This window comes from Pteropus medius, unplaced genomic scaffold, assembly GCF_902729225.1.
Source record: "Pteropus medius unplaced genomic scaffold, Ma_sr-lr_union100, whole genome shotgun sequence".
NCBI lineage: Eukaryota > Metazoa > Chordata > Mammalia > Chiroptera > Pteropodidae > Pteropus > Pteropus medius.
Window position 1 is genome coordinate 1,318,412 of NW_024350922.1, and position 21,571 is coordinate 1,339,982.

Genomic DNA, 21,571 nt, shown 5'->3' on the forward strand with positions numbered 1-21,571 from the left:
ATGGATGGATAATTGAAGTGATGGGTCTTAACCAGCCTGAAGGGAACCATCATCCTCCCTACTTTTCTTTTAATTATAACTTTACCAAACTCTTCATGCGTCAAGGCCATTACAGCACCTACTGGATACTCCACAAGGCCCCCACTCTTCACCACTGTACACACACACGTGACATTCAAAATGCTTCCAAACGGCATCGTCCAGGCCCCAGCTCAGCGGCAGGGTTGCCGCCCTCAGTCTTAGAGGCTTAGGGGCACAGTCTTAGAGGCTGCTTGATATGTCCAAGTGTTAACTCAGTCGCTGGGCTGTGGAGGGGTCCGAAGAGGGTCCCAGGGAGCAGCTGGGACGCTGGGGACAGTCATCTTGGGAGGGTCCCAGCCATTTGCCAGCTGATACAGAGTCCCGCCGGTGTGTTCTGGAAAAAGTCCTAACTGCACTCACACACTCAGGCCGATACGATGACCTTTACGACCGGGACACTCGGCTGGGGCTGTACCGCTTCCACTCTACCAAAGCTGTATCCCCCGCCCGCCCCCCGCCATGCCTCTGCGGATGCTCCAAGCTCAGCTCCGGCCCAGCTGGGCAACCCAGGGCCTGCCGCCAGCAGGCGCTGTACCCAGCTCGCTCAGTGCATTCCGAACGCTGGTCGGGGCCTGCTTGTGGCAGGGTGACACACCGAGGTCCTAAGTGATGTCTCCTCTTTCACACGTCACTGAATTCTGTCACATGCACCCTGAGGCCGTTCCCCCAGACGCTGCAGCTAGACATGAGTCATTGTGCCTTGGGGGAAAGTCGCCTGTGTACACGAGGAACAAAGGCAGCAAAATCTCGGCGTTTCAATTCTGAAAGCTTCTGCCTCCTCCTTCCTCTGCAGCAACCCTCCTTCAAAAGCAAGGCTGGGGGGAGGGCAGGGACACCCCTCCGCCACTACCGACCTGACTGAACTAGCTCCACCCTCTCCTTCTTCAGCCAGAGAAGCCAAAACGCCTAGGCACGTCCCCTCACGAAGCAGACTCCCAGGAATGTCCCCGGCCCGCCGATCCTGGAGACAGACTGAGCCCAGGTCCCAGACGGGCTTAGCTGAGACATCTAAGCAAGACCCACGAGCTTGTCCACAAGCTCACGATGCCCCTCTCCCGCACACGGCCCACTGAGCACCAGCACTGCCCCGGATGGGGGGTTCGCAAAGAGGGGGTCCAGGTCGAAAATGCAGGTTCTCAGGCCTCCTGAACAGGGGACTCTAGCAGTTTGTGCTTTAACACGCCTTCCAGGTTATTCCGATGCCCAACTCGCTGTGAGCGTCAGCGTGCTGTCCAGCAGAACGTCCTGGGCTGACAGACCTGCTCGCTGTCCACACAGAAGCCATCAGCCATGCGTGGCTAGCGGCCGCCGGAGTGGGCAGCGGGTTGGGCCGTCCTGACGGCCGGCTGCTGGCACCCTCCCCCCGGGCCAGCCCGGGCCGCACAGATCCATGTCCCCGAGGCAAAGGTCTTGTCACACCACTCCGACGCTCGGAAAGTCCTCAGCGACTCACCGTCGCCTCCTGGATTTAAGTCCGTGTTCTTTTTGTTCTTTCTTAGGAAGCCAAAAATGATTTTTTCCAAAATATGATAGAAATAAAGGTGAATAAGAGGGTGGCAAATGGGCTCTTACTATGAGCCGAGCACGGTGCTAAGCGCTGCACGTGCACCCACGGAATCGTCACGGGAGTCTTATGACGTGACTATCATTGCTTTCCCCTGTTCTGCCATCTAAGTGACTCGTCTAAGGTCACGTGCCTGGTGACAGCACAGCCAGAGACCTCAGGTTCTCTGGCTGCAGAGGCTGCACCCTCAACTGCAACATCACGCTGCCTCTGAGGACCGTGTCCCTTCTGAGGGTGCCTCTTATCTAACCCCGGGCCACAGCCACGTGTTCCGTGGTGGCCGTCTGTCTGAAACACATCGCTTGCTGTCCCGTAAGCCGCCTTCAGATGTCCGAGGCCCCTTCACAGAGAGAGCAACACGCTTCCCCCCAAAATAGCGCCGTTCCATCTCAGAAGATGTGTGTGCTACCGTTTAGGTAAAGTCAGCACGTCGTCCATCAAGGGGTTAAAAAACGTGATGGGAGGGAAACGCGGAGCTCGAGAACCGACAAGCTGGTTAAGCCCCCGACAGGGCTGACACCCAGAGCACTGAGCAAGCCGCGTTTCCCGACCGGGCTCCCGCGGGGCTGGACCTTAATCTTGTCACTGCTGAACCACGTGCGGGGGCCTGGCGAAGGAGCCGGGAAGCCGATCTGTGTGCCCTGGCGCCCGCCCTTCCTCCTTGCTGAGACGAGCACCAGGAAAGCAATGGACAGGGTGAGCCATCCAACAAAACGGACCCGACCGCACACATCACCCGGCAAAGCAGCGTTCCCAGCCGGCGACACGGCCGGCCTGCCTCTCCACGTCAGCCAGCTTGGAACTAACTCTTCTCCCCACCACCGGGACAGGCCACAGACAGCTGTGGATCCTTCAAGAACGCTGGGGCCAGGGCTGTCGACACCCCGAGCAGTTGAATGATTTTGGACACCCCCGCCAGAAACTTAACTACGGATGTCCCTCGGCACATGGATCAAACGAGATCATTCTGGGGCCGAGCGAAGGGCCAGCCACGCGGATCACCCCCACAGGGAGCGGCCCCCCAGGCGCCAGAGTAGCAGAGGGGATGGCGGAGAAGGTGGCATGTGGCAGCAGAGGCTGAGCTCGCCCAGCGGGTTGCTTACACAGCGGTTCCTGGCTTGCTGTGTGGCCTCGGGCCAGTCGCCCAGCCTCTCTGAATCTTAGCTAATTCGCTATGAAACGAGGCCGCTCGGTGTCTCCCCTGCCCGCACGCCCCCCTTGATGGTTGGAACCGTGAAACGCCAATGGGAATACAAAAGTCCACTCCCCCAACCTCTGACTGTGCACCTGGTCATGTGACTTGCTCGAGCCACCGGAACATCAGCCAGCGTGACACAAACGAGTCCTAAAACGTGCCTGTGTCTCAAGGCTGGAACCAGGTCACTCTCCCGTTCTGCTCTTGAGTCTTCCGTGCCCACAACCCTGTCAGCAAGCTGGGGCGAGCCTGCCGGATGACGGGAAAGACGTGGCCATGTCGCCCGTCACTCGGCTTTCACTGAGCCAGCCCCCGCATGTCAGCCTGAGGCCACCCCAGGCCATTCAGCCCCAGGGACGCCAGCCCAGGCCAGAGGAACTTCCCAGCAGCCCCACGTGGCGGAAAGAAAGTTTGTTGTTTCAAGCTCGCTACATCTGGGCTCGTTTGTTACGCAGCAAAGCTCGCTGGTGCAGCTGCTAATACGTCCCTGCCAACGCAGCTGTGGCAGCAACGCAGACGGGCAGGGCGAGCGGCGACACTCCAGGGGACAGCGCAGTCCCCACGCCAGGAAGCTGCCCCGCGCGCGCTCTCAAAGTCCAGGAAGCCGCGAGTTTAAAAAAAAGAAAGAAAGAATAAGAGAAAGCAAGAGACACGATCTCAATGTTTAGATGGCTTTGCCCCGCAGGCTCCCGTTCCTTTTTTAACAAATCACCCGATGTGGAGAGTTCTCGTCTTTTTTTCCCCCTCTCGGGAAGTTATTTATTTTTATGGGCCTCTTTCGGGAAATAAAAATCAATTTTGGAATGCAAGCGATACATTTTGCTCTCCCCATAATGAAAGCTAGAAAATGAACGGCCCCAAGGAACAAGCCCTCTGTGCTCCAGCGGCGTCGAACGCAGCCCAAGGGCTCCTGCGTGAACGTTTTGTCAATCGGGACCGCTGTTTGCTGATGGGGACCTGGGGATCACACATGGGAGACACACAGGCCCGGATGGCTTTGCCAGGGACAGATGGCTTTGTGCTGGCCGGGCCCAGGCGGGCTCGCGTGCCCACGGAAAGGACTTCTAGAGAGCGTCTCTGTAACTCACAACTCCGGGACACCTGCGTGACGGCGAACCCTACGGCCCCTCCTATTCACCGCCTGTCCCTTGTCCTTGTGTCCCGAGCCCGCTGGTCACGGTGTTTCTCCCATTCGCACTGAGACCGTCTCGAGACCCTCTCACGGTGGCCGCCCCACGCGTGCCCCCTCTCCCGGCCCCTCCGCACAGCCCGTCAGAGCGGCGGCGTGCACGTCCCTGGGCACGTCCCTGCCCCCACGCCCTGCCCCAGCTCCGGCTCCCAGCCTGCCCCTGAACGCGCACGGTCCCGATCCCTAACTTCGATGGCCGAATGCGGTGCCCGTCCCCGTTCTCGGCCTGTCCTCTCCAGCACCGGCAGCCGGCAGCACGTGGTGGGCCGGCCGCGTCTGCCTCCTTGAACGAGCTCTAGCTCTGCCCATGGCTCCCGCGGCCTCTGCCCCTGCCGGCTCCTCTTCTGCCTTTGGAAACACCACTTTTCCTCCTCCAGCGGCTCCTCTCCCTCCTTTTCCCAGGGTCCCACCCGTGCCGGCCCCCCAGCTCCCCGCGGCGCCACACCCGGCACGCTACCCGCCGCCCGCGACTGCGGACTCAGCTCCCTCCCCCTACTGGACAGAGTCGGCCACGCGGCCCAGGACGCCCGGGCGTGGCCGCACACGGCAGGCCCGACGCCTGTCCCTGAGCCCGACTGCTCGTCGCGCCCGCTTCCTGAGTGGGAGCCCTCTCGCCCCTCCTGCTCTGACCCTTCTTTCCACGGTCACCAGCGGCGTCTAGACCGCACTGGGACCACCCCCGACAGCCCACCAGCAGCATCCGACACCCCGGGAATGCGTGAGCGAGGTCTGCGGTCTCAACGCACCCGATGCCACGTCCCTTCACGCCCCGGGGCCTTCCGTCATGGGGCCACTTCAGCAGGACAGCCGCCCACCGAGCCCGCTCGTCCGCTGACTGATCACTCGTGCGGCAAACGTGCATTACACACCTGCGCGTGTCGGTTACGTGCGAGGCACCAGCACACGGTGTGAAAAAGAAGGGAGAGTCTTGTCCTTTATCCAGTGCAAGGAAACGGATAAGCAGCAAATAAACACACAACATAACGACAGACACGCGTGATAAACACAAGACGGTGTCAGGGGAGCGGGTAGAGGGGGACAGGGAGGGGCTCCTTTGACAGGCTCAGGGCTGGCCCTCCTGAGAAGGGGACACCGGAGTGGACAGCTAAAGGGGTGACCGGGACGTGCAGAGCCCAGGAAGGGCAGCGCAGGCTCCGGGAAGAGCCAGAAGGACACCATGGTGGCACTGTGACGAGGCCACCGCAAGAGGACAGAGAGCAGACAAGGTCGCACCAGGCCGCAGAGCAGGGCGAGCGGTCTGGACCGCAGCCGAGAGCAGCTCGACAGCTCAGCGAGGAGAAGCCTCGGACAGGCTTCAGCGGGGGAGTGACACGGTGCGATTTACATTTTCGAGCGTCCCTCCGCTGGCTGTGAAGGGCGGGCTTCAGAGGGGAAAGCCCATAAAATCGTCTCTTCACCTCTCAGGGGACAGAACAGACCCGGCACCGGCTGAGTCCCGGCCGGGCGAGCCTCGTCCTGGCCCGGAGCTAGCTCGCACGGCCTTTGACGGGGCGAGGCCCTCCGGGCATCCGGTGAGGATTCGGCCCTCGCCAGCCCTTCCCTTCCAGCCGGTCACGCTCTGCCCATACCCCCCATCCTCCCCGCCGTGTGAAACAGGTCTCCCTCACTCACGGGGACCCCTCCTCGGCAGATGGCCCCCCGCACGGGAGACACGCAGGGAACAACGGAAGGACGAGGGAAGGAAGGACTGAATGAAGCCTGGAAGGGAGCATGCGTGTGCGCTGGGGACGCTGAGCATGAAGCCCCCGGCTCAGCATCAGCCACGGTTCCACTGTGACCCACGCCCCGCCACCGCGAGACTTGAGGCAGGCACACCCACCTCTCCGAGCTAGCTGCCTGTGCCTCTCTAGCAAAATCAGAATGACCGTGGGTACGGGACAGGCATTAGCTCACTGGGTTGTCATGCAGATCTCACAAGGCCAAAAAGCACCAATGTCCCTTCCCCTTTCCAAAACAGACCCTTCTGGGTGGGGCGGGGGCAGCGCACCCCGAAACACAGACCCACAGCTATAAGGCTTGTTGATGGGGTGCTGTCCCCTTGTTAGACCAGAGCGCCCACCAAACTCCCCTGAGCACTGATCACTGACACGGTCACGACATCCGCCCCGTTTAACCTGTGATGAACGCTGGGCAGCGACACATGGAAGGTGCTCGTGGGTGAGGACTGAGTCTGGTCCCTTCTGTGACACACGGGTCACAAGCAGATGGGCACACAGGCTCGTCACGTTCCCCTTCAGACCCCAGCCCCAGTCAGCTACCCCTCCCTGGAGACCCAGCGGGCAGCACCCCACCGAAGCAGTCCAGAGACAGACACTTCAAGCCCACACAGCACCCCCACCCAGGGCACCCTGTAGCCCAAAGCCCCAGGAGATAACGACAGGCAGAGCCAGCGATGAGCCACGGACAGTCTGGCCTTGCCAGGCAGCCTGGACGAGGGGGCTGGGCGGCTGCGGCCGAGGACGGCACGTGGGGCAGGGAAGGATGCTGCGAGGCTGCAGGAAAGCTCACTCATCCTCGGTGGCAATCACCGTTTCGAACCCTGAATCCTCGATTTGCCACGGTGGCTAAAGGACCTGGGCTTCAGACTCGCACAACCTGCGCGCGAACTTCGAATCTTCCACTTACTAGCCGACGACCTCGGGCAAGTGGGCTCCACTCCCCGACCTCAGGCAAGTGGGCTCCGCTCCCCGAGCCTCCGTTTCCTGCCTGTGCGGGAGGTAAAACGAACCGACACGGGTCAGGAAGTCGACCCGGTGCCTGGCACTCAGGGGTCCTTATTTTCGTGCATTTTAGATTTACATTTAGACAGAGATTTTAATGATTTTTGTGGGGAGAACCGCACTGCCCACGCCCCCACGAGAAGGAGAGAAACGCCATGGGCGCCCCCTTTGGGTCTGCGGGCTCCTCGTGAATATGCGCACGTGTCTCTCAGCTAACCATTCCTTAATGTCCTGCAGATTGGGCCACTTTTCCTCCTTCAATTCAAAAGGCCATTTGGACTGGGATTTCTCAAGCTACAGCCGAAAACGGCGGGTTTAATGGAAAAAAATGAAATCAAAGGCTCATTGATCCTCAGCTTCTGGGGTGGGGGGCTCCCAGCTCTTATCCCAGGCCCCCAGGGAGTCCCACCCAGCTCAGGCAGCAGGCCCGACCCGGCCATCCGTGGCGGGAGGAGGGACCGACACCGGCCGTCAGTCACCTGCCAGCTCCCTCCATTCCGGGCACTTCCCAGCACCCAGCAGGCAGCTGATGCTGGCTCAGTGGCGTCTGGCAGCCCGTGGAAAGTGGCTGTGTCTGCGGCCTCCAATCCCGTGTCGGAGGCGGCTGCAGCAGCAGGCTACCGCCCTCATTAAGAACCCATGTTGTCAGGTTCATCAGCCTCCTGATGAGGCTGGGGGCTCAGACGCCCGAGCTCTGACCCCTGGGCCACGCCAGAGAGCCTCCCATTTGCATCTCATTTGAATTGCGTACTTAGCAGGACTGCAGCTTACACCTGGAGAGATGGGTCTGCCACGTGTTCCGGGAACCTGGGGTGGGGCCCATGATGGGGGTGGGGAGCAGGGCAAGCCCATCTCCGCCGACCAGGGCGCTGGCAGGCGTGGACGAGCCACCGGCAGTGCTCAGGTCCCCACAGAGAGGAGGCCCCCACTCAGCACAGCCGTTTGCGCTGACCGATCCGCACACACCCCCCTTTGCCATTTTGTCATCTGAGAGCCAGAGGTTCCTCCAGGATCCTGAAGGGCCAATGACAACATCGTCCCCCGGTGCAGTGTGGGTGCCGAGGTGCCTATGTGAAGGCAGACCCGGGTTCGAATCCCAGCTCCGGCACTCACGAGCTGTGTGACCTCAGCCAAGTCACCTCGCCTCCAAGCTTCGGGCTCCTGCCTCTGGAGAATGGCGACACCAGGGTCCATGTCGTGGGGACTAAACGGTGCACCGCAGGTAAAGCGCCCCTACTGAACACCGAGGGACGCTGCCTACGGCCGAGGACACCAGAAACAAGGTATGGGCACATGATTCAGAGGAGCCGTTGGGGCCACCTGAGCCACAAGGAGAGATCCCCACTGCACTCGGAGCCACCACGGCGGGTAACGGAGCCCTCACAGCTGCCTCCATGTCACGCCCGGCCTCCCCTCCCGCGTCCCTCCCCATGACTGTCACCAAGCAGACCCCCGAGGCTCCCGGCTGCTTCCCCGAGCACTGCGCTCACGTCGGTGTCACGGGGCCTTCGCACGGCTGTCCCCGGCCTGGAACGGCTTCCCTCTGCAGCTCCGCCCGAAGTCTTTACTCAAATGCCCGTCCCCCGTCTCGTGACTCTCCCTGCCGTCACACACGTGTCACGCACGCATCACACACGCGTCTGCAAGTCCCATCCCCACCCGTCCCGTCCCCTCCTTCCCACCCTCCTCCTCTGCTCCGTCTTCCTCCTCGGCACGCGCCATCGCCAGGCTGCGTGTTCTGCTTCTCTCCCCGTCACAGGACAGCGGAGGACCGCAAACGCAGCCCGTGGGGCAGACGCAGCCCGTGGGCCAAACGCAGCCCGTCCCCTGTATTTGCGAATAAAGTTTTATTGGAACACAGCCACACTCATCCGTTCACACAATCTGTGGCTGCCTTCCCGCTACCGCGGCAGAGGGGAGCCGTGGTGACAGTGACCACGTGGCCGCAGGGTCTGCATGGTCCCACACCGGACGCGCCCACAGAGCCCCGCACCAGGGCACGAGCTGCATGAGGGCGGGACTGCCCGGCCCCCACCAAACGCTCGGCCCCGAGACCGGCTGGCTGAACGGTGAGCTAACAACGTCGTCGGCACACCTGTGCTGCAGGTACGTGGGGGAGGGGACCAGGGCCGGCGCTCGGAAGTCAGGGCCGTGCTTTTGCCAAACGAAACAGTGGCAGGGCGCACCGCGAAACGACGTCCCCGAGGCAGGGACTCTCGGAGCGTGGGCCCCGTGGTGCCAGCTCCCCCTGGGAGCTCGCGGGACGGTCACGCTCAGACGCCTGCGGAGTCGGAAGCTTCTCGGGTCTGAGAAGCAGGGCGGTGCCTTCACCACGAGCCCTTCCGTGCACACTTCACTCTGTCCCTCCACCAGTTTGATGACGAAATTAAATGAAAATAGTTTCGGACGTATTAACCGCGGCTTTTTATTTCCTGAACCTCCGAGGCTTTGACACCTGGGGCCTTGCAGACCCTGCCCGAGCTCGGCCGGTCCCTAGAAATGACAAAAGACTCTGCCGCACGTGCACCCCGCATACGTGGAGCCCCGCGGCCTCCTTTCTGGGGCGTCCACACTCCGGGCCACTACCACCTGCCAAGTCACCAGGCACAAGTGACCAGACGCCACGACACTCCAGAACCCCCCGAAAGCATTCCAACCGGCCCGACCTCAGCCTGCTGACCCTGCCGCGCCTGTTCCTTCCCGGAAGGCCACCGAGAAGTCTGCCTCCCGTGTCCCCCACCCTCTGCCTCCTGCTGTCACTGGGGCTGCCCCACATGGCCCTGTGGGGTGTGGCATGCCCCGCTCATCTTGGGAACCATGAGAAACAAACCGCCCTTTCAGTGGCCATCGGCTCCTGACCCGCTGGCCTCATCACGCTCTGTAATAACAAGACCTGCATTTTAAAACAAACCGACCACGCGGAAAGGTGGGGGAGGGGAAGCAGGGCACATGGCACATGGAGCAGCGTCGGGAGGTGCCACGGAAGACACTGGCACGGGAGCGAGAGGATGCGGAGAGCTCGCAGCACGGCCCCAGAGCGGAGGGCCACGCCCCGCAGGGTGACATGCCCCGGCCTTTCCTGGAGCCTGGGCAGCACTCAGGACACCGCGGGAGCGTGCGCACCTTGGCCAGTGGCACCGGATGCTGCGACCGTAAGCGGTTCAACCGACCGTGAACCCAGGACGGATCAACGGTGCAACGTGGCTGGCTGTACCCCAGACGCCCCAAAGGAATAAAGTCACATTAGGACACAGAGAATCATGTTGTCGAGAGCATGATCGTTCAAAGGGTGGGCCGTGACACATTCACCAATGGCCAGGGACATCAGCCGGCCGCCGGGAGAGACGACTCTTTTTCTGGAAGGCTTTCTTAAAGGAACGAGACTAGAACGGGTCGAGATGGAAGGCTGCGGGAGGACGTTCGCGAGCCAGTGATCTAGGAGGAGGATGGTGACAGTCCCTCCGCCTGGCGGTGACAGTCCCTCCGTCCGCTGCTGCCCTGGGGGAGCCCCCTTCACTCGAGGCAGCACGCTCGATACGGAAGCTACTGCACTTGGAGTGCTGTCGGGAGGGGTCTGGGTCAGTGCCTGGAGGGGACACTTACGATGCCGCGAGGTGCTCGAAGTCGTGGGCTGCGGCTTAGGGATTAGCGGGCACCTGGCTCGGGGACGGGGGCAGCTCTACCTGGAAGGCGAAGGGCTGAGGGCACACCTGTGCTGCCTGACCCAGGAGATAAAGCCAGCAGAAGCTCCTCGAAGTCAATTAACGGCCACCTGGGCAGCTGGGCGGGCCAGGCCTCCTGGGTCCCCTGCCACCTGCACCCTGCCTGGCTCTCCCTGCGACCTCTGACTTGTCCTTCCAGATCTTTCCATGCCCGGCTTCCCGTGCTGTGGAAGGTCCAGCCGCTCCAGTTAAGCCCTGTCCCTCCCAGTGGCTCTGATTCCTGGATGCCTCCCGGGACCACGTGAGCAGCCACAAGGGGGAGCAGTGCCCAACCCACGGGAGGCACCCAGGGAACATTTGTGGGGGGTGTGGTGGGGCTGGGATTCGAACCCAGGCCCGACTCACGCCCTGTGATCACAGACTCCATCCCCCTGCGGTTAGCACGGACTTGCAGCACATTAAGGAGGAAAGCAGACTGGGGCAGGGGGCTACTGACGGGGCAGCGAGGGGTGTCTCCCCTGGAGGCAGGAGACAGGGCAAAGCAGGGAAGCGAGGCTCGGGGACACTCGGGAGCACAAATGGCTCATACCAGAGGCCTGTGCTACAAGAGGCCATCCCAGGACGCACGGGGAGGTTCAGGTCACCGAGACAGGGGATTCCGGCCCCTGGCACACCGGCACCGCAGCCTCACGGCCCCGGCTGAAGTGCCAGGACCCAGGAGCGGCTGGAGGGCCCACACCGCCCAGCACAGCCCGGCGGGAGCACAGCACGGCCAGGGCCCGCCCCCTAGTGGACGAGACGCCGTCTGCAGCGAGCGGTAAGGCATTTCCGAGTGCGTGCGCATTGCTGCTTTTGCTGAAACGCAGCTGCAGACCAAGCCCGTCCGCTGCAACCTGAGACTCTGCATCCGTCACCGGCTCTCAGGCGATGCTGGGCCACTGGCCACGGCTAGAGCGGCCGAAGCCTGCACATTCTGAAGCGCGAACCTCCCTCCCCAGATGACGCTGAGGCCAGGGGGGACCGCATGGTGGGAAAGAGAAGCAGAAGGCGCCGGAGCATTTGAGGGTTGCAAGTCGAAGCCCTCAGACTTGGAGGCGGGGCTGGGTGAGGGCGTTCGCGTGTGCTGCGGACACGGAAGGGACACAGAGAAGACACGCTTCCCGGGACACCAGGGAGGGCAGTGCCAACGACGAGGGCCCGGCTCACGGGGTGGGTGCCACACACACACGCTAGTGACAGGGGACACGGAAAACAGCCAGGCCCAGCCCTGCCCCAGCTGGGGACCACCCAGCAGTCCTCAAAGCCACAAACACCTTGCCGCGGGCCTCGGCCACTCGATTTGCGCTGCAATGGTTGCTGGAAACGTTTATTTAAATCAGTTCTTATTTGGAATTTTTCTTTTTCTTCCCCAAAAGTACACAAAAGTGATAGGTGTTTACTGCAACCGGAGAAATGACTCCTGAGACTGGAGTGACACCGGCCCGGCCTCGCCCATCCCCGCTGTTCACAGCCTGGTCTGCAGCCTTCGACACCTGTCTCCCCGCCCTGCGAAAATACACAGACGGAGCTTCACACACAGGACGTGTCTGTTGCGGCTGCTCGTTTCTTCGAAATGGGATCATGCTAAATATATTTCTATGCGACCTGGTCCTCTCGCTTAACACATCAGCGAAGCTCTTCCAGGTCACGGGTCGGCAAGTGTTTTCGTTAAGGGCCAGAGAGTAAGTATTTTAGGCTTCGTAGACCATAAAGGCTCTGCCGCAACCACGCGAGGAACTTGTCCCTATATGGCCAAAGCAGCCGGAGGCGATATGTAAGTGAATGGGCGGGGCCGTGTGCCAATAAAACTTTATTTACAAACCCAGGCAGGGAGCCAGATCTGGCTTCCAGACCATAGTCTGCCAGGTCAACAGCTACAGCTCTGATCCTTTGTTGCTTTTGTTTTGGTTTTTAATTACTTAGAATTGTTACTATTGAGATCTTTAAATAATAAAGGTATAGTATGAAGTGTATCACATAGGAACGTGTCCAGATCGTAACGACATGGTTTAATGAATCTCCACGAAGTGAACACATCTGTGTACCCGGTTCCCACAGCGACAGAAAGCAGAGCCTGGCCAGCTCCACAGGGCCACCCCGACAAGGCCGTCCCCATTCTTTGCCACCACGAATAGACACGCTCGCTCTGGATTTTGTTTCCCTGCGTCCTGGCTTTTTATTTTTATTGCGACAGGAGAGACTCTCGGAGGGGTCTCTGGAGAGTCCAGCGTGCCTATGTAGACACACCTTAATAGATGTGGCTGGGCCACTTCCCCCCAAAGGCAGTGACAAGTCACAGCGGGTCCTGGCAGTGCCTGCTTCCGTGCACTTCGGCAGGCACGTAGGACCGTGCCCAGGTTTGGGGGCCTCGGGCGGCAGTCTGGGCGTGATAATTCCCGTGGGGCTTAGATAGGGCAGAGGAGGAATGCAGAATAGAAAGACTTCGGCTCCCCCTCACCCCCCCACCCCCGTCTCCCTCAGCGTCCCAGACACACACCTGCCACCTCACAGGGCAAAGCCTCTGAAGGAAGGGTGGGCGGGGGTCCTCCACCCGCCCCGGGCCGTGTGGACAAGCACCCGTGACCGCGGAGATGATCGAGCTCGCGAGACAGAGGCAGAGAAGCAGAACCACGCACGGGCCCCTGAGCTTGTTTCGGGGGGCCTTCTCGCCAACAAGCACACAACTCCGTGTCTCCCACAAAGCCTGTCGCTGCAACGCAATTCCGTTTAGAAAAGCCTGACCGCTACTGAGCGCGGTGCAGCCTGAGGCATCTCGGGAGCCCCGGCGCCCCGATTCGTGGGGCGCACGCACGTCTGCACCCAGGCGGCGCTGCGCTGGCGGGGCCGTTCACGCTCTCGCCCGGTCCCTGGGGGCAGCAAAACAGACGACGGACTCGGTAGGGGTTGGGGACACGGTAGCGCCCCCCACGAAACAGCCGTCTCACTCTCGGGGCGCGTGCGTGCCCCCGAGCGTTACTCATTCTACCTCGAAGGCGCAAACGGCGCGGTCACTAAGCTGCGAGTCGTGGCTGCCGAAGCGTCGGGGGCGGGGCGGAGTCGAGGTCTTCGGTTCCCTCGGGAATGTACCCGAAGCGCGACGACCCACAGATGCAGAGCGGCGGGAACCGACAGCAGCAAGTGTTCGCGGCGGGACCCGCGCGCGGGGGGGACACGCGGGTGCTCGCCCTAAAGTTCTTTCGACTTTGCTGCGGGTTGGACGTTTTCTATAATGAGAAGTTGGAGAGGACGGATACTGACCAGTCACGGATAAGGCGGGGTCCCGTCCCCGCTCTATGCTGTGTGGCCTGGAGAAGCTACTTTCTTTCTCGGGGCCTCGGTGGCCCAGCTGTTGAACAGGGGCGCAGGAGGGAGGGACCGTGCTCTGCGATGCTGCCATCGTGGGCAATGACGGGGATGTGGCCTCTTTGGGGACCGGCTCTGAGGGAGAGACTGCCCCCTGGTGGGCCTTCGTGGCCTAGCATGATGGGTTAATACTCCTGCCTTTGAGTCATGGCCGGTGACATATTTCAAGATATTAATCCATCTGGATTTTTCTTCACTACATTTTCCTTTCCCTCCCCTTTTTTCTTCCCCATAAAAGCAGGAAACCAGCTCAGGAGAAGTGCGTGAAGGGGCCGAAAGCAGAGACACCCCTCAGGTCATTCTGTCTCTGCCCCAAACTCCCAGGACTGAGCCTTCAGACGGGAGTCCCCATCGCAGAAGGGCATTTGGGAACACGGTGTCCCAGAAACAACAGTGGATTCCGACCTGACAGGAAGGGGATCCCCAAGTCTGAGAGAGGGGAGAGGGGGAGACACAATGCCGAGGGTCCTGGGGAGCCAGTAAGGCCCCTGGGGTGTGACATCCAGCGGGCAGAGCCTCGTCCTGGCCCCTGCTGGACCACAGGGTCCAGAATACGCTTGGCAAGCAGTGGAGACTCAGCGGACGCTGCGGGATGAATGAGTGAGTGACGGGGGCATGAGAAGCGGGTTCTCGAGGAGCTGAGCTCGGAACCCACAGAGCAGCTAACAGCGTCCCACACGCCCGCCGTTCCCGGGTCCCGAGCTCCCGGTACCGTACCCCCTCCGCCTAGAACGTGGCGGCTCGGTCGCCGGCCTGGGCTCAGACTCACCATGTGGCTCCTGGGACGTTCCCTAACTGGCTCTGTGCCTCAGTTCCCTTGCATGTAAAGTGGGGGGAATATTAACGCCCAGGACCGAGGGCTGCTGTGACGGCCATTGATGTCAGCACAGCGCCTGGTCCAAGATGAGGGCTCAGTGAACGTGGCCAGTTTGCCCACTTACCCTGACGCATACCAGCCCCCCACACACAGCTGCTGATCCCCTCCGGACCCGGCTCAGCCAGGCTTCCCTCCGAGAGCCCCAGGTGTCCCTCTGGAGCACCCGTGGGGCCATTGTGCTGCTTGCCCTGTTGCAATGCAATGTGTCTACCTCTCGCCTAGGCTGTGAGCTGGGGCGGGCGGTGATTAGATCCTCACTGCCGGCTGATCCAAATGGGCACTCAGGCCTTCATGAATAAAATAAAAGAATGAGCCAGTGGTGAGTTGAGAGGATGATGGATGAAATTGACATACACAGATGATGATGAAGAAGAAGGGCTGGTAGCTGGAAGGAAGAAGGAAGAGGAAGGAAGGAAGCTAGAAGGAAGGAAGGAAGGTGATGATGGAAGGATGGATTACGGGTGGAAGGGTGGATGAGTGAAGGAAGGAATGAACAAACACTCAGGCTTACTGAGCCCATCTGGCCTTGCTACCTGTCACATGCCACCTTTCCCACACCGTAAACACCTAATCACGGCAAACTACCCCAAACCCCACCTCACCCCTCAGGGGCAAGGCAGGTCTGCCCTCTGCTCTTCTGGTCCCGTCCTGCCGTACTGGCTTCAGGAGGAAGGCAGCCACTGGATATCGAGGTGAAAGGCCCACCCAGGTTTTCTTACACCCCTCCCCCTTGCGAGAGTCCCCAAGATGGCACAGCCTTCCCGACCTTGCAACAGCTCCTTAAATGACAAGAGGGGCCTCTGAGCCTCAGCATCGCTTCCTTCCGCTAAGAGTGCTTTTAAAACATCTTTCAGAATCCGGGGTATGGGCAGAGGTGGTCCTCACCTCTCCCCAGGAGCCTGCCGAGAACCTACGTCTCTTCGGTGCTTTCTCCTTCTGATGTGTGGACGTCAGGTCTTGGGAAGAGTTCCAACAGCGTGAGACTGGAGCAGACAAGTCCCCCTGGGGGCTGCTTCGGTCTAAGCAGGTTTCATAGGGTGCAGTGCAGTGGCAAGAACATGGACTGGGGGCCCCAAAGAGAAACCTCCGCAAAATACGCCTTGGGCTTTTTCTAAGGGACGGCCCGGCTTTTGTGAGACGTAGTCATGGATGTGGATACAGTTAAGGGTTTGCAGATGGCGAGGACGCAGGTGGCACGGGGAGTAACGGACGCCAGGCCACCGAATCGAGAGGGGGCCAGGTGGGTGAGGACATGGCCTTCAGGAACCACGCGAGCACCCGGCGACTCTGGTCTGGGCTTCTGACCTCCTGCGGCCAGCGCCCGTGACCCCACAGGGCATCATGACGACCTACGGTTCCCCGTGACCCTACCGGTCCCTCTGCTCTGTGTCTGTTCTACGTTTTCCAGAAAGCAAAGTAATCGCAGCCCCAAAAGGTGGGGCCCAGTCCCAGCGATCCCGGCTGCTGGCCTTGGACCTGGCCTTTAAGATTTTCTATGTGGTCTCCTACCTGTAAGAACAGGATGTGAAACGGATTGCCCACTGACCTGCGGCCCCTGCCTCCCAAAGGCGCCGATGTGGGGGACACCCGTGATGTCCTGGTGCCCATCAGGACTGCTGAGTGGCAGCTTGTTCCCACGCACACCCGCTCACTCCACCAGGCAGTGGTGCCATCACATCAGGGGCTGGGGACAGTGACGAAGCCAAAGCAGACACAGAGCTCACAGCCCAGTGGGAGAGGCAGAGACCAACCGGCCCCACAGAAAACCACAGCGGACAGAAGCTCAAGCTCAGGACACCAGGGGCCCTGCAAGAGGGCCGGGTCAGCAGACACCTCCCTGATGGCGAAAATGAGCCGAGACCTGCAGGAAGAGGAGGAGCCAGCGGCCGGATGGGTGGCCTGGAGAGGGTGAACGGGGAAAGGGAAGGGGGACGAGACGAAGCGCAGACAACGAGGCCACCACGGCGGATTCGGCCTCGCCAAGGGCGACAAGAACCGGCGACGAGGCTTTGGCAGAGAGCTGAGCAGATGCCCATTCTGACCGTGACGGGCCGGTCCCCGACAGCAGACGCACAGCCTGGGCGTCTAAGGAGGTCAGATCTGTCAGAAGCAGGTGGCCTCTGGGTGAGCTGTGACTGCCAAAGTGCATGCGACTTTCAGAGCAAAGGGTGCAGTGTCTGGGGCCGGTGAGCGGGAAGTCTCACGGTGACCGCGTCTCTGAGGGGGGCACCGAGGCAGCCCAACAAACTGCACAGGCCGCCCCGGCCCGGTCCGGCATGGCTGGGAGGGGTCTCACTCCATCCTCAGCCCTCTGCTCTCGGATCTGTCAGGCTGGGAGCACGGAGGAGGGGCCTGGGGTCCCATCCAGGACCCCAGAGGGGTGTCTGGGAGGTCACAGAGACAGCCAGGTGTCCCGGACCCTGCCCAGCTCCCCTCCGTGCCAGCCGATGGACTCGTCCTCTGGCTGCTGTGAGCGATGGCTGTTAAAGACTCACAGTGACCCCAAGTCCAGATAACGACCCACAGTCACCCCATGTCCAGACAACCGCCGTCAGCCACACAGAAGCCGCCTAGGTGGGAGGTAAGGCCGCCTCCCACCTCCATCCCCGTGGCCCGCAGCAGACTGACTGCCTTGGCTCAGGCTGCTGTAAAAGCCATGGATGGCAGGGCTTAACCCACAGACTTGATTTCTCACGGTTCTGGAGGCGGGAAGTCCAAGATCAAGGTGCCGGCCAGCTGGGTTCTTGGTGACAGCCCTCTCGCTGTGCCTTCACACGGGGGGGAGAGAAATCTCTTTCTCTTTCTCTTCTTACAAAGCCACTAACCCCACCACGAGGCCCACCCTTGTGACTTCCCCTAACCTAACCTCCAATAGGCCCCACCTCCAAATACCATTTCACCAGGCTTCCGACTTCGATGAATGGATTTGGGGAGATGATTCAGCCCTCCCCGGGCTTAGGGCTTCCACATACGGGTCTGGGGAGATGATGAAGCCCAGGGCACTGACCGGTCCTCACGGAGCAGCCCGCTTGCCTCCGGGACGGACTGGGTCTGTGCTGAGATCCGGACCCCCACGGGACCAGGCCAGAGCTGGTCCGCGGAGACCACGCCCCTCCTTTGCTCCCTACTCTGGCTTCGCGCCTCTTCTCCCGCGAGCAGCCCCAATAAATCACTGGAAGAAAAATCTCCATCTTGACTCTGTTTTTCAAGAACCACAGTCAAAGCGTCAGGTCCCTCTAGCATCACTCAGTCAACAAGCCTGACCAAGTGCCATCTGTGCCCAGCATGGCGAAGGGGCGATATCAGGGCAAAGTGACCCGTAGCCGGGGGGCCCTGGTGCTCGTCCCTGCTTTGCATGTGACACCAGGCACTGCTCGGCCTCAGTGCGCCCCGGTTTCTTCTTCCGAATCATGGAGACGACGACGCCTCTATGGGATGAGCCAGTATCAGCACATTCGTCCAACCTCAAAGTGTGATTAAGATGCGGGCAGCTGGGAATGAACGCTACTAGAACCCTGAGCACGCAGATATGCTGCCCCTCACTTTTAAAGAACCCCGACTTTCCTCCCTTCCCCCGTTCTGCGTTGACTTGCGTTCTCCCCAAAAGACATATCCAAGTCCTAACCCCGGCACCTGTGAATATGACCTTACTTGAAAATAAGATCTTGGTCAAGTTAAGACGAGGTCACACCAGGTGGGGGTAGGGGTAACCCAAGGACTCGTGTCCTTATCAGAAGAGAACATTTGGACACACAGAGGAGGCCACGTGATGTCGGAGGCAGAGACTGGAGTCACGTGTCGACAAGCCAAGAAATGCCAAAGATGATGGAGGCCACCAGAACCTGAGAGAGAGGCACGAGGCACGGATCAGACTCTCCCGCAGAGTCTTCCAGAAGGAACCAGCCTTGCCGACACTTTCATCCCAGGCTCACCCCCAGAACACTTAGAGAATAGATGCCTGTCCTATTGAGCCATCCAGTTTGGGGTACTCCATTAGGGCCGCTCTGGGAAATGAATATGCCCCCTACTCACAGGCACATTCTCGGACTGCCTGAGAATCATCGGCTTGTGATCAAGATGTGCAGTGTGTCTGGGACGAAGGGGGGAGAGTTCGACCTTGAATTTGAAGGAACACTGTCTTGCACTAGATGGAACAAAGCCTCCCCACGGAATGCCCATAAAAGGCAATTTAGCTAAGGGCATGAAGGAGGCGTGGGGGGGCGGGCGGTGCGTGCAGGAAACTAAACTGAAGAGTAACTTCGGACATCATACTTAAGAGTCAAGCCGACCTATGTGACGAAGAAGTAACTCAGTAAGTCCGTTCCCACTCAGCTCACTAGAGTTGCTGAAAAAGATTTAAAGAAGTTGCTTGTAACTGCTTTGCACAGGGATTGACACATTAAAAACCTAAATGTTGGCTGCTGTATTATTATTATTATTATTATTATTATTGTTATTGTTATTATTAACGGCATAAGCCCCTGGTAGCATAACTGCTGAGTCTCAGTACCTTCATTCATAAAATGAGCCCAATAAATATTTCACAAAGTTGCCATGAGGCCTGAAAGAGATAACATGTAAGACTTCTTTAAATTGAAATGTAACTGACGTGCAACATTGTATAAGTTTAAGGCGTACAACGGGTAGATTTGCATACCATCGATCACCGCCATCCGTGGTGGGAACTTGAGGGCATTATGGCACGTAAGGCCCAGCACTGTGCACTCAATGAGGCCCATCGCTGTTGACCGCCTTAATTTAATACATGACGGCCTGCATTAAGGTTCCAGAAACATATTCCAGCCGTTGTAGTTCCCGGAATGTGACAGCAGAGAGCAGCAGAGCCTCATTTTTTTGCACTCAGCGCCAGGAAGTTTAGACAGTGGATGGGGAAAACCAGCTACTTTTGAACCTGTGACTGCAGGCTTCTCCCCCAGGACCCCCCAGTATCCCGGGGCGAAGAAGCCAGCTGCTTGCCTTCCTTTTGGAGGAAAAATCAATCCAATGGACCGCCCACCGGGATTCAGAAACCTGGGCTCAAAACGGGGCTATCCTTCGACTTTCATCCGCGGGAGGGAAGGCCCCTCCGCACCCTGGGCTCGGCCCATGCGAGCTACTGAGCCATTCTGGGGCCTCAGAAACAGATCCCTTTGTGCCAGATCGACCCCTCCCATGACAAATTTCCTAAGTTACCAAGTTCATGCTGATGAGCTACAACGTCTACAGCAGTTTGGGGCACGGGCCTTGGGGAGAGACTCCTGGTCGCGGCCAGTTCGGTGCTGGTTCCCGCTGGTTTGCGGCTGGGCACAGCTCCCCACGGTGCGGGGGCTTCTGCGTCAGAGCCCGGCATCGGGGCTCTACATGAGCTGCGGCCCCACCGCTCCAGTCCAGTGCCGTGGTCCCCACGGCCGCACCATCCCTTCTCATTGTGAAATATTTCAGAAGCGCCCGAAGTGTGGAGAATAACCAACCACCAGGCACGCGCCTAGACATCGTCAGGTACAAACCCCGCCCCCGCCCTGCCCTCCCCGAGATGTCACTCTCCCAAATGGGGTGTTTAGCATCGAGACTGCTTTTCGCACGGGAAATGTCTGGGGAGGAACGGAGCACCCCTCCTCTGCTGGCTTCCAGGAAGCAGTCGTACACCCCAAAGGGCGGGGCGGGGTGCTGGCCCCCCTGGACACCCAGGGTGATGCTACGGGCTCCTTCAGGAGGACCCGCTGCAAGCCAGGTTCCGAAGGCAATGTCACAGTGTCGCAGTAGCAGCCCGTCCCCTAGACGCCCCGCCCCCGACGCCCCGCACTTGAACGCCCCGCCCCGTCCCCTGACGCCCCACCCCGACGCCCCGCCCCAGACACCCACCCAGGCCACAGCACGGACTACTTGGGGCGCCAGCTCCACCTACCGACCACGGTGAGGACTTCCTTCTCGATGTGCGCCTTGATGGAGATGCGGCCGCGGCGCTCCGTGTGGTCCGTGCCGCAGAGGCTGGGCACGTTCATCACGCAGCGCTTGTGGACGTTCATCATGCAGGCTGCAGGGCGGGAGGGGCGCGGCTCAGGCTGGCCCTGTCCCTACCCGGGGACCCCACCCGGGGACCCCTCCCGTCTGAAACCCCCAAGATGGGCCCAGACCAGCCTGCCTTGTCCTTGTCACATCAGACGGGCTTCTGTGGCTCCTCCCCCAGGCCCTGATGGACAGAGAAGATGGGACCTGTCCGTCCTCCCCCAAGGCCAGGGGTGCACCCCGCACACGCCCACGGGCTCCAAAGCCAGCGTCACCAACTTCAAAGCCAGGGCGCCCGTAACGCAAGTACGGGCTGATGTCGGGGTGACAAGACTCGGCTGACCGGAGGACACAGCAGCCACTGCGGCACAGCCGTGGGCGATGTGTGCCCATGGCGGCCCCGCTTCCCATTCATCAAGATGAGCGGGAACCCCGATGTATACGTGACATCCTGATTTTAATATGGACCACTGACAGGGTGGGGTCCCTGGAAACGGCGTGAGGAGGGGTTTGCGAGCAGCTGTGGGGCGAGTGCGTGGTCGCAGGGCGCACTGACGGCTGAGGCTGACCGTCAGGGGGGCACCTGGGCGCGATGACCCAGCCCCGCTGTCCCAAACTGAGGCGAGAGGGCTAGGCCTTTGCCCGCACGGCTGCCAGCCCCCGGCATACAGCACCCTCCACGACACCCCAAGGGCAATTCCCCACCTGGGGTACAGCTGTGCACCCACAGGTTAAGCCTCCGGGGGAGAGGCTGAATCAGCCCATGGGCCTCTGTTTCGGATGTCCACAGCAACGAGGCTGCCAGGCACCCCCAGGGCAGGGTGTGCCGAGGGGGGCCCCTTCTCAGCCCGCCC

The 21,571-nt window shown here is 60.5% G+C and overlaps 1 protein-coding gene across 2 annotated transcripts in view; it reads right to left on the reverse strand.

The window, feature by feature from the left end:
- Positions 1–21,571, reverse strand: part of PRKCB (protein kinase C beta) — a 231,895-nt gene that overhangs the window by 85,728 nt on the left and 124,596 nt on the right. For both annotated transcript variants that reach the window (XM_039840210.1, XM_039840209.1), the window contains exon 5: positions 20,617–20,745. In XM_039840210.1, the coding sequence (XP_039696144.1) occupies positions 20,617–20,745 (129 nt within the window). The remainder of the gene's footprint in view (positions 1–20,616; positions 20,746–21,571) is intronic.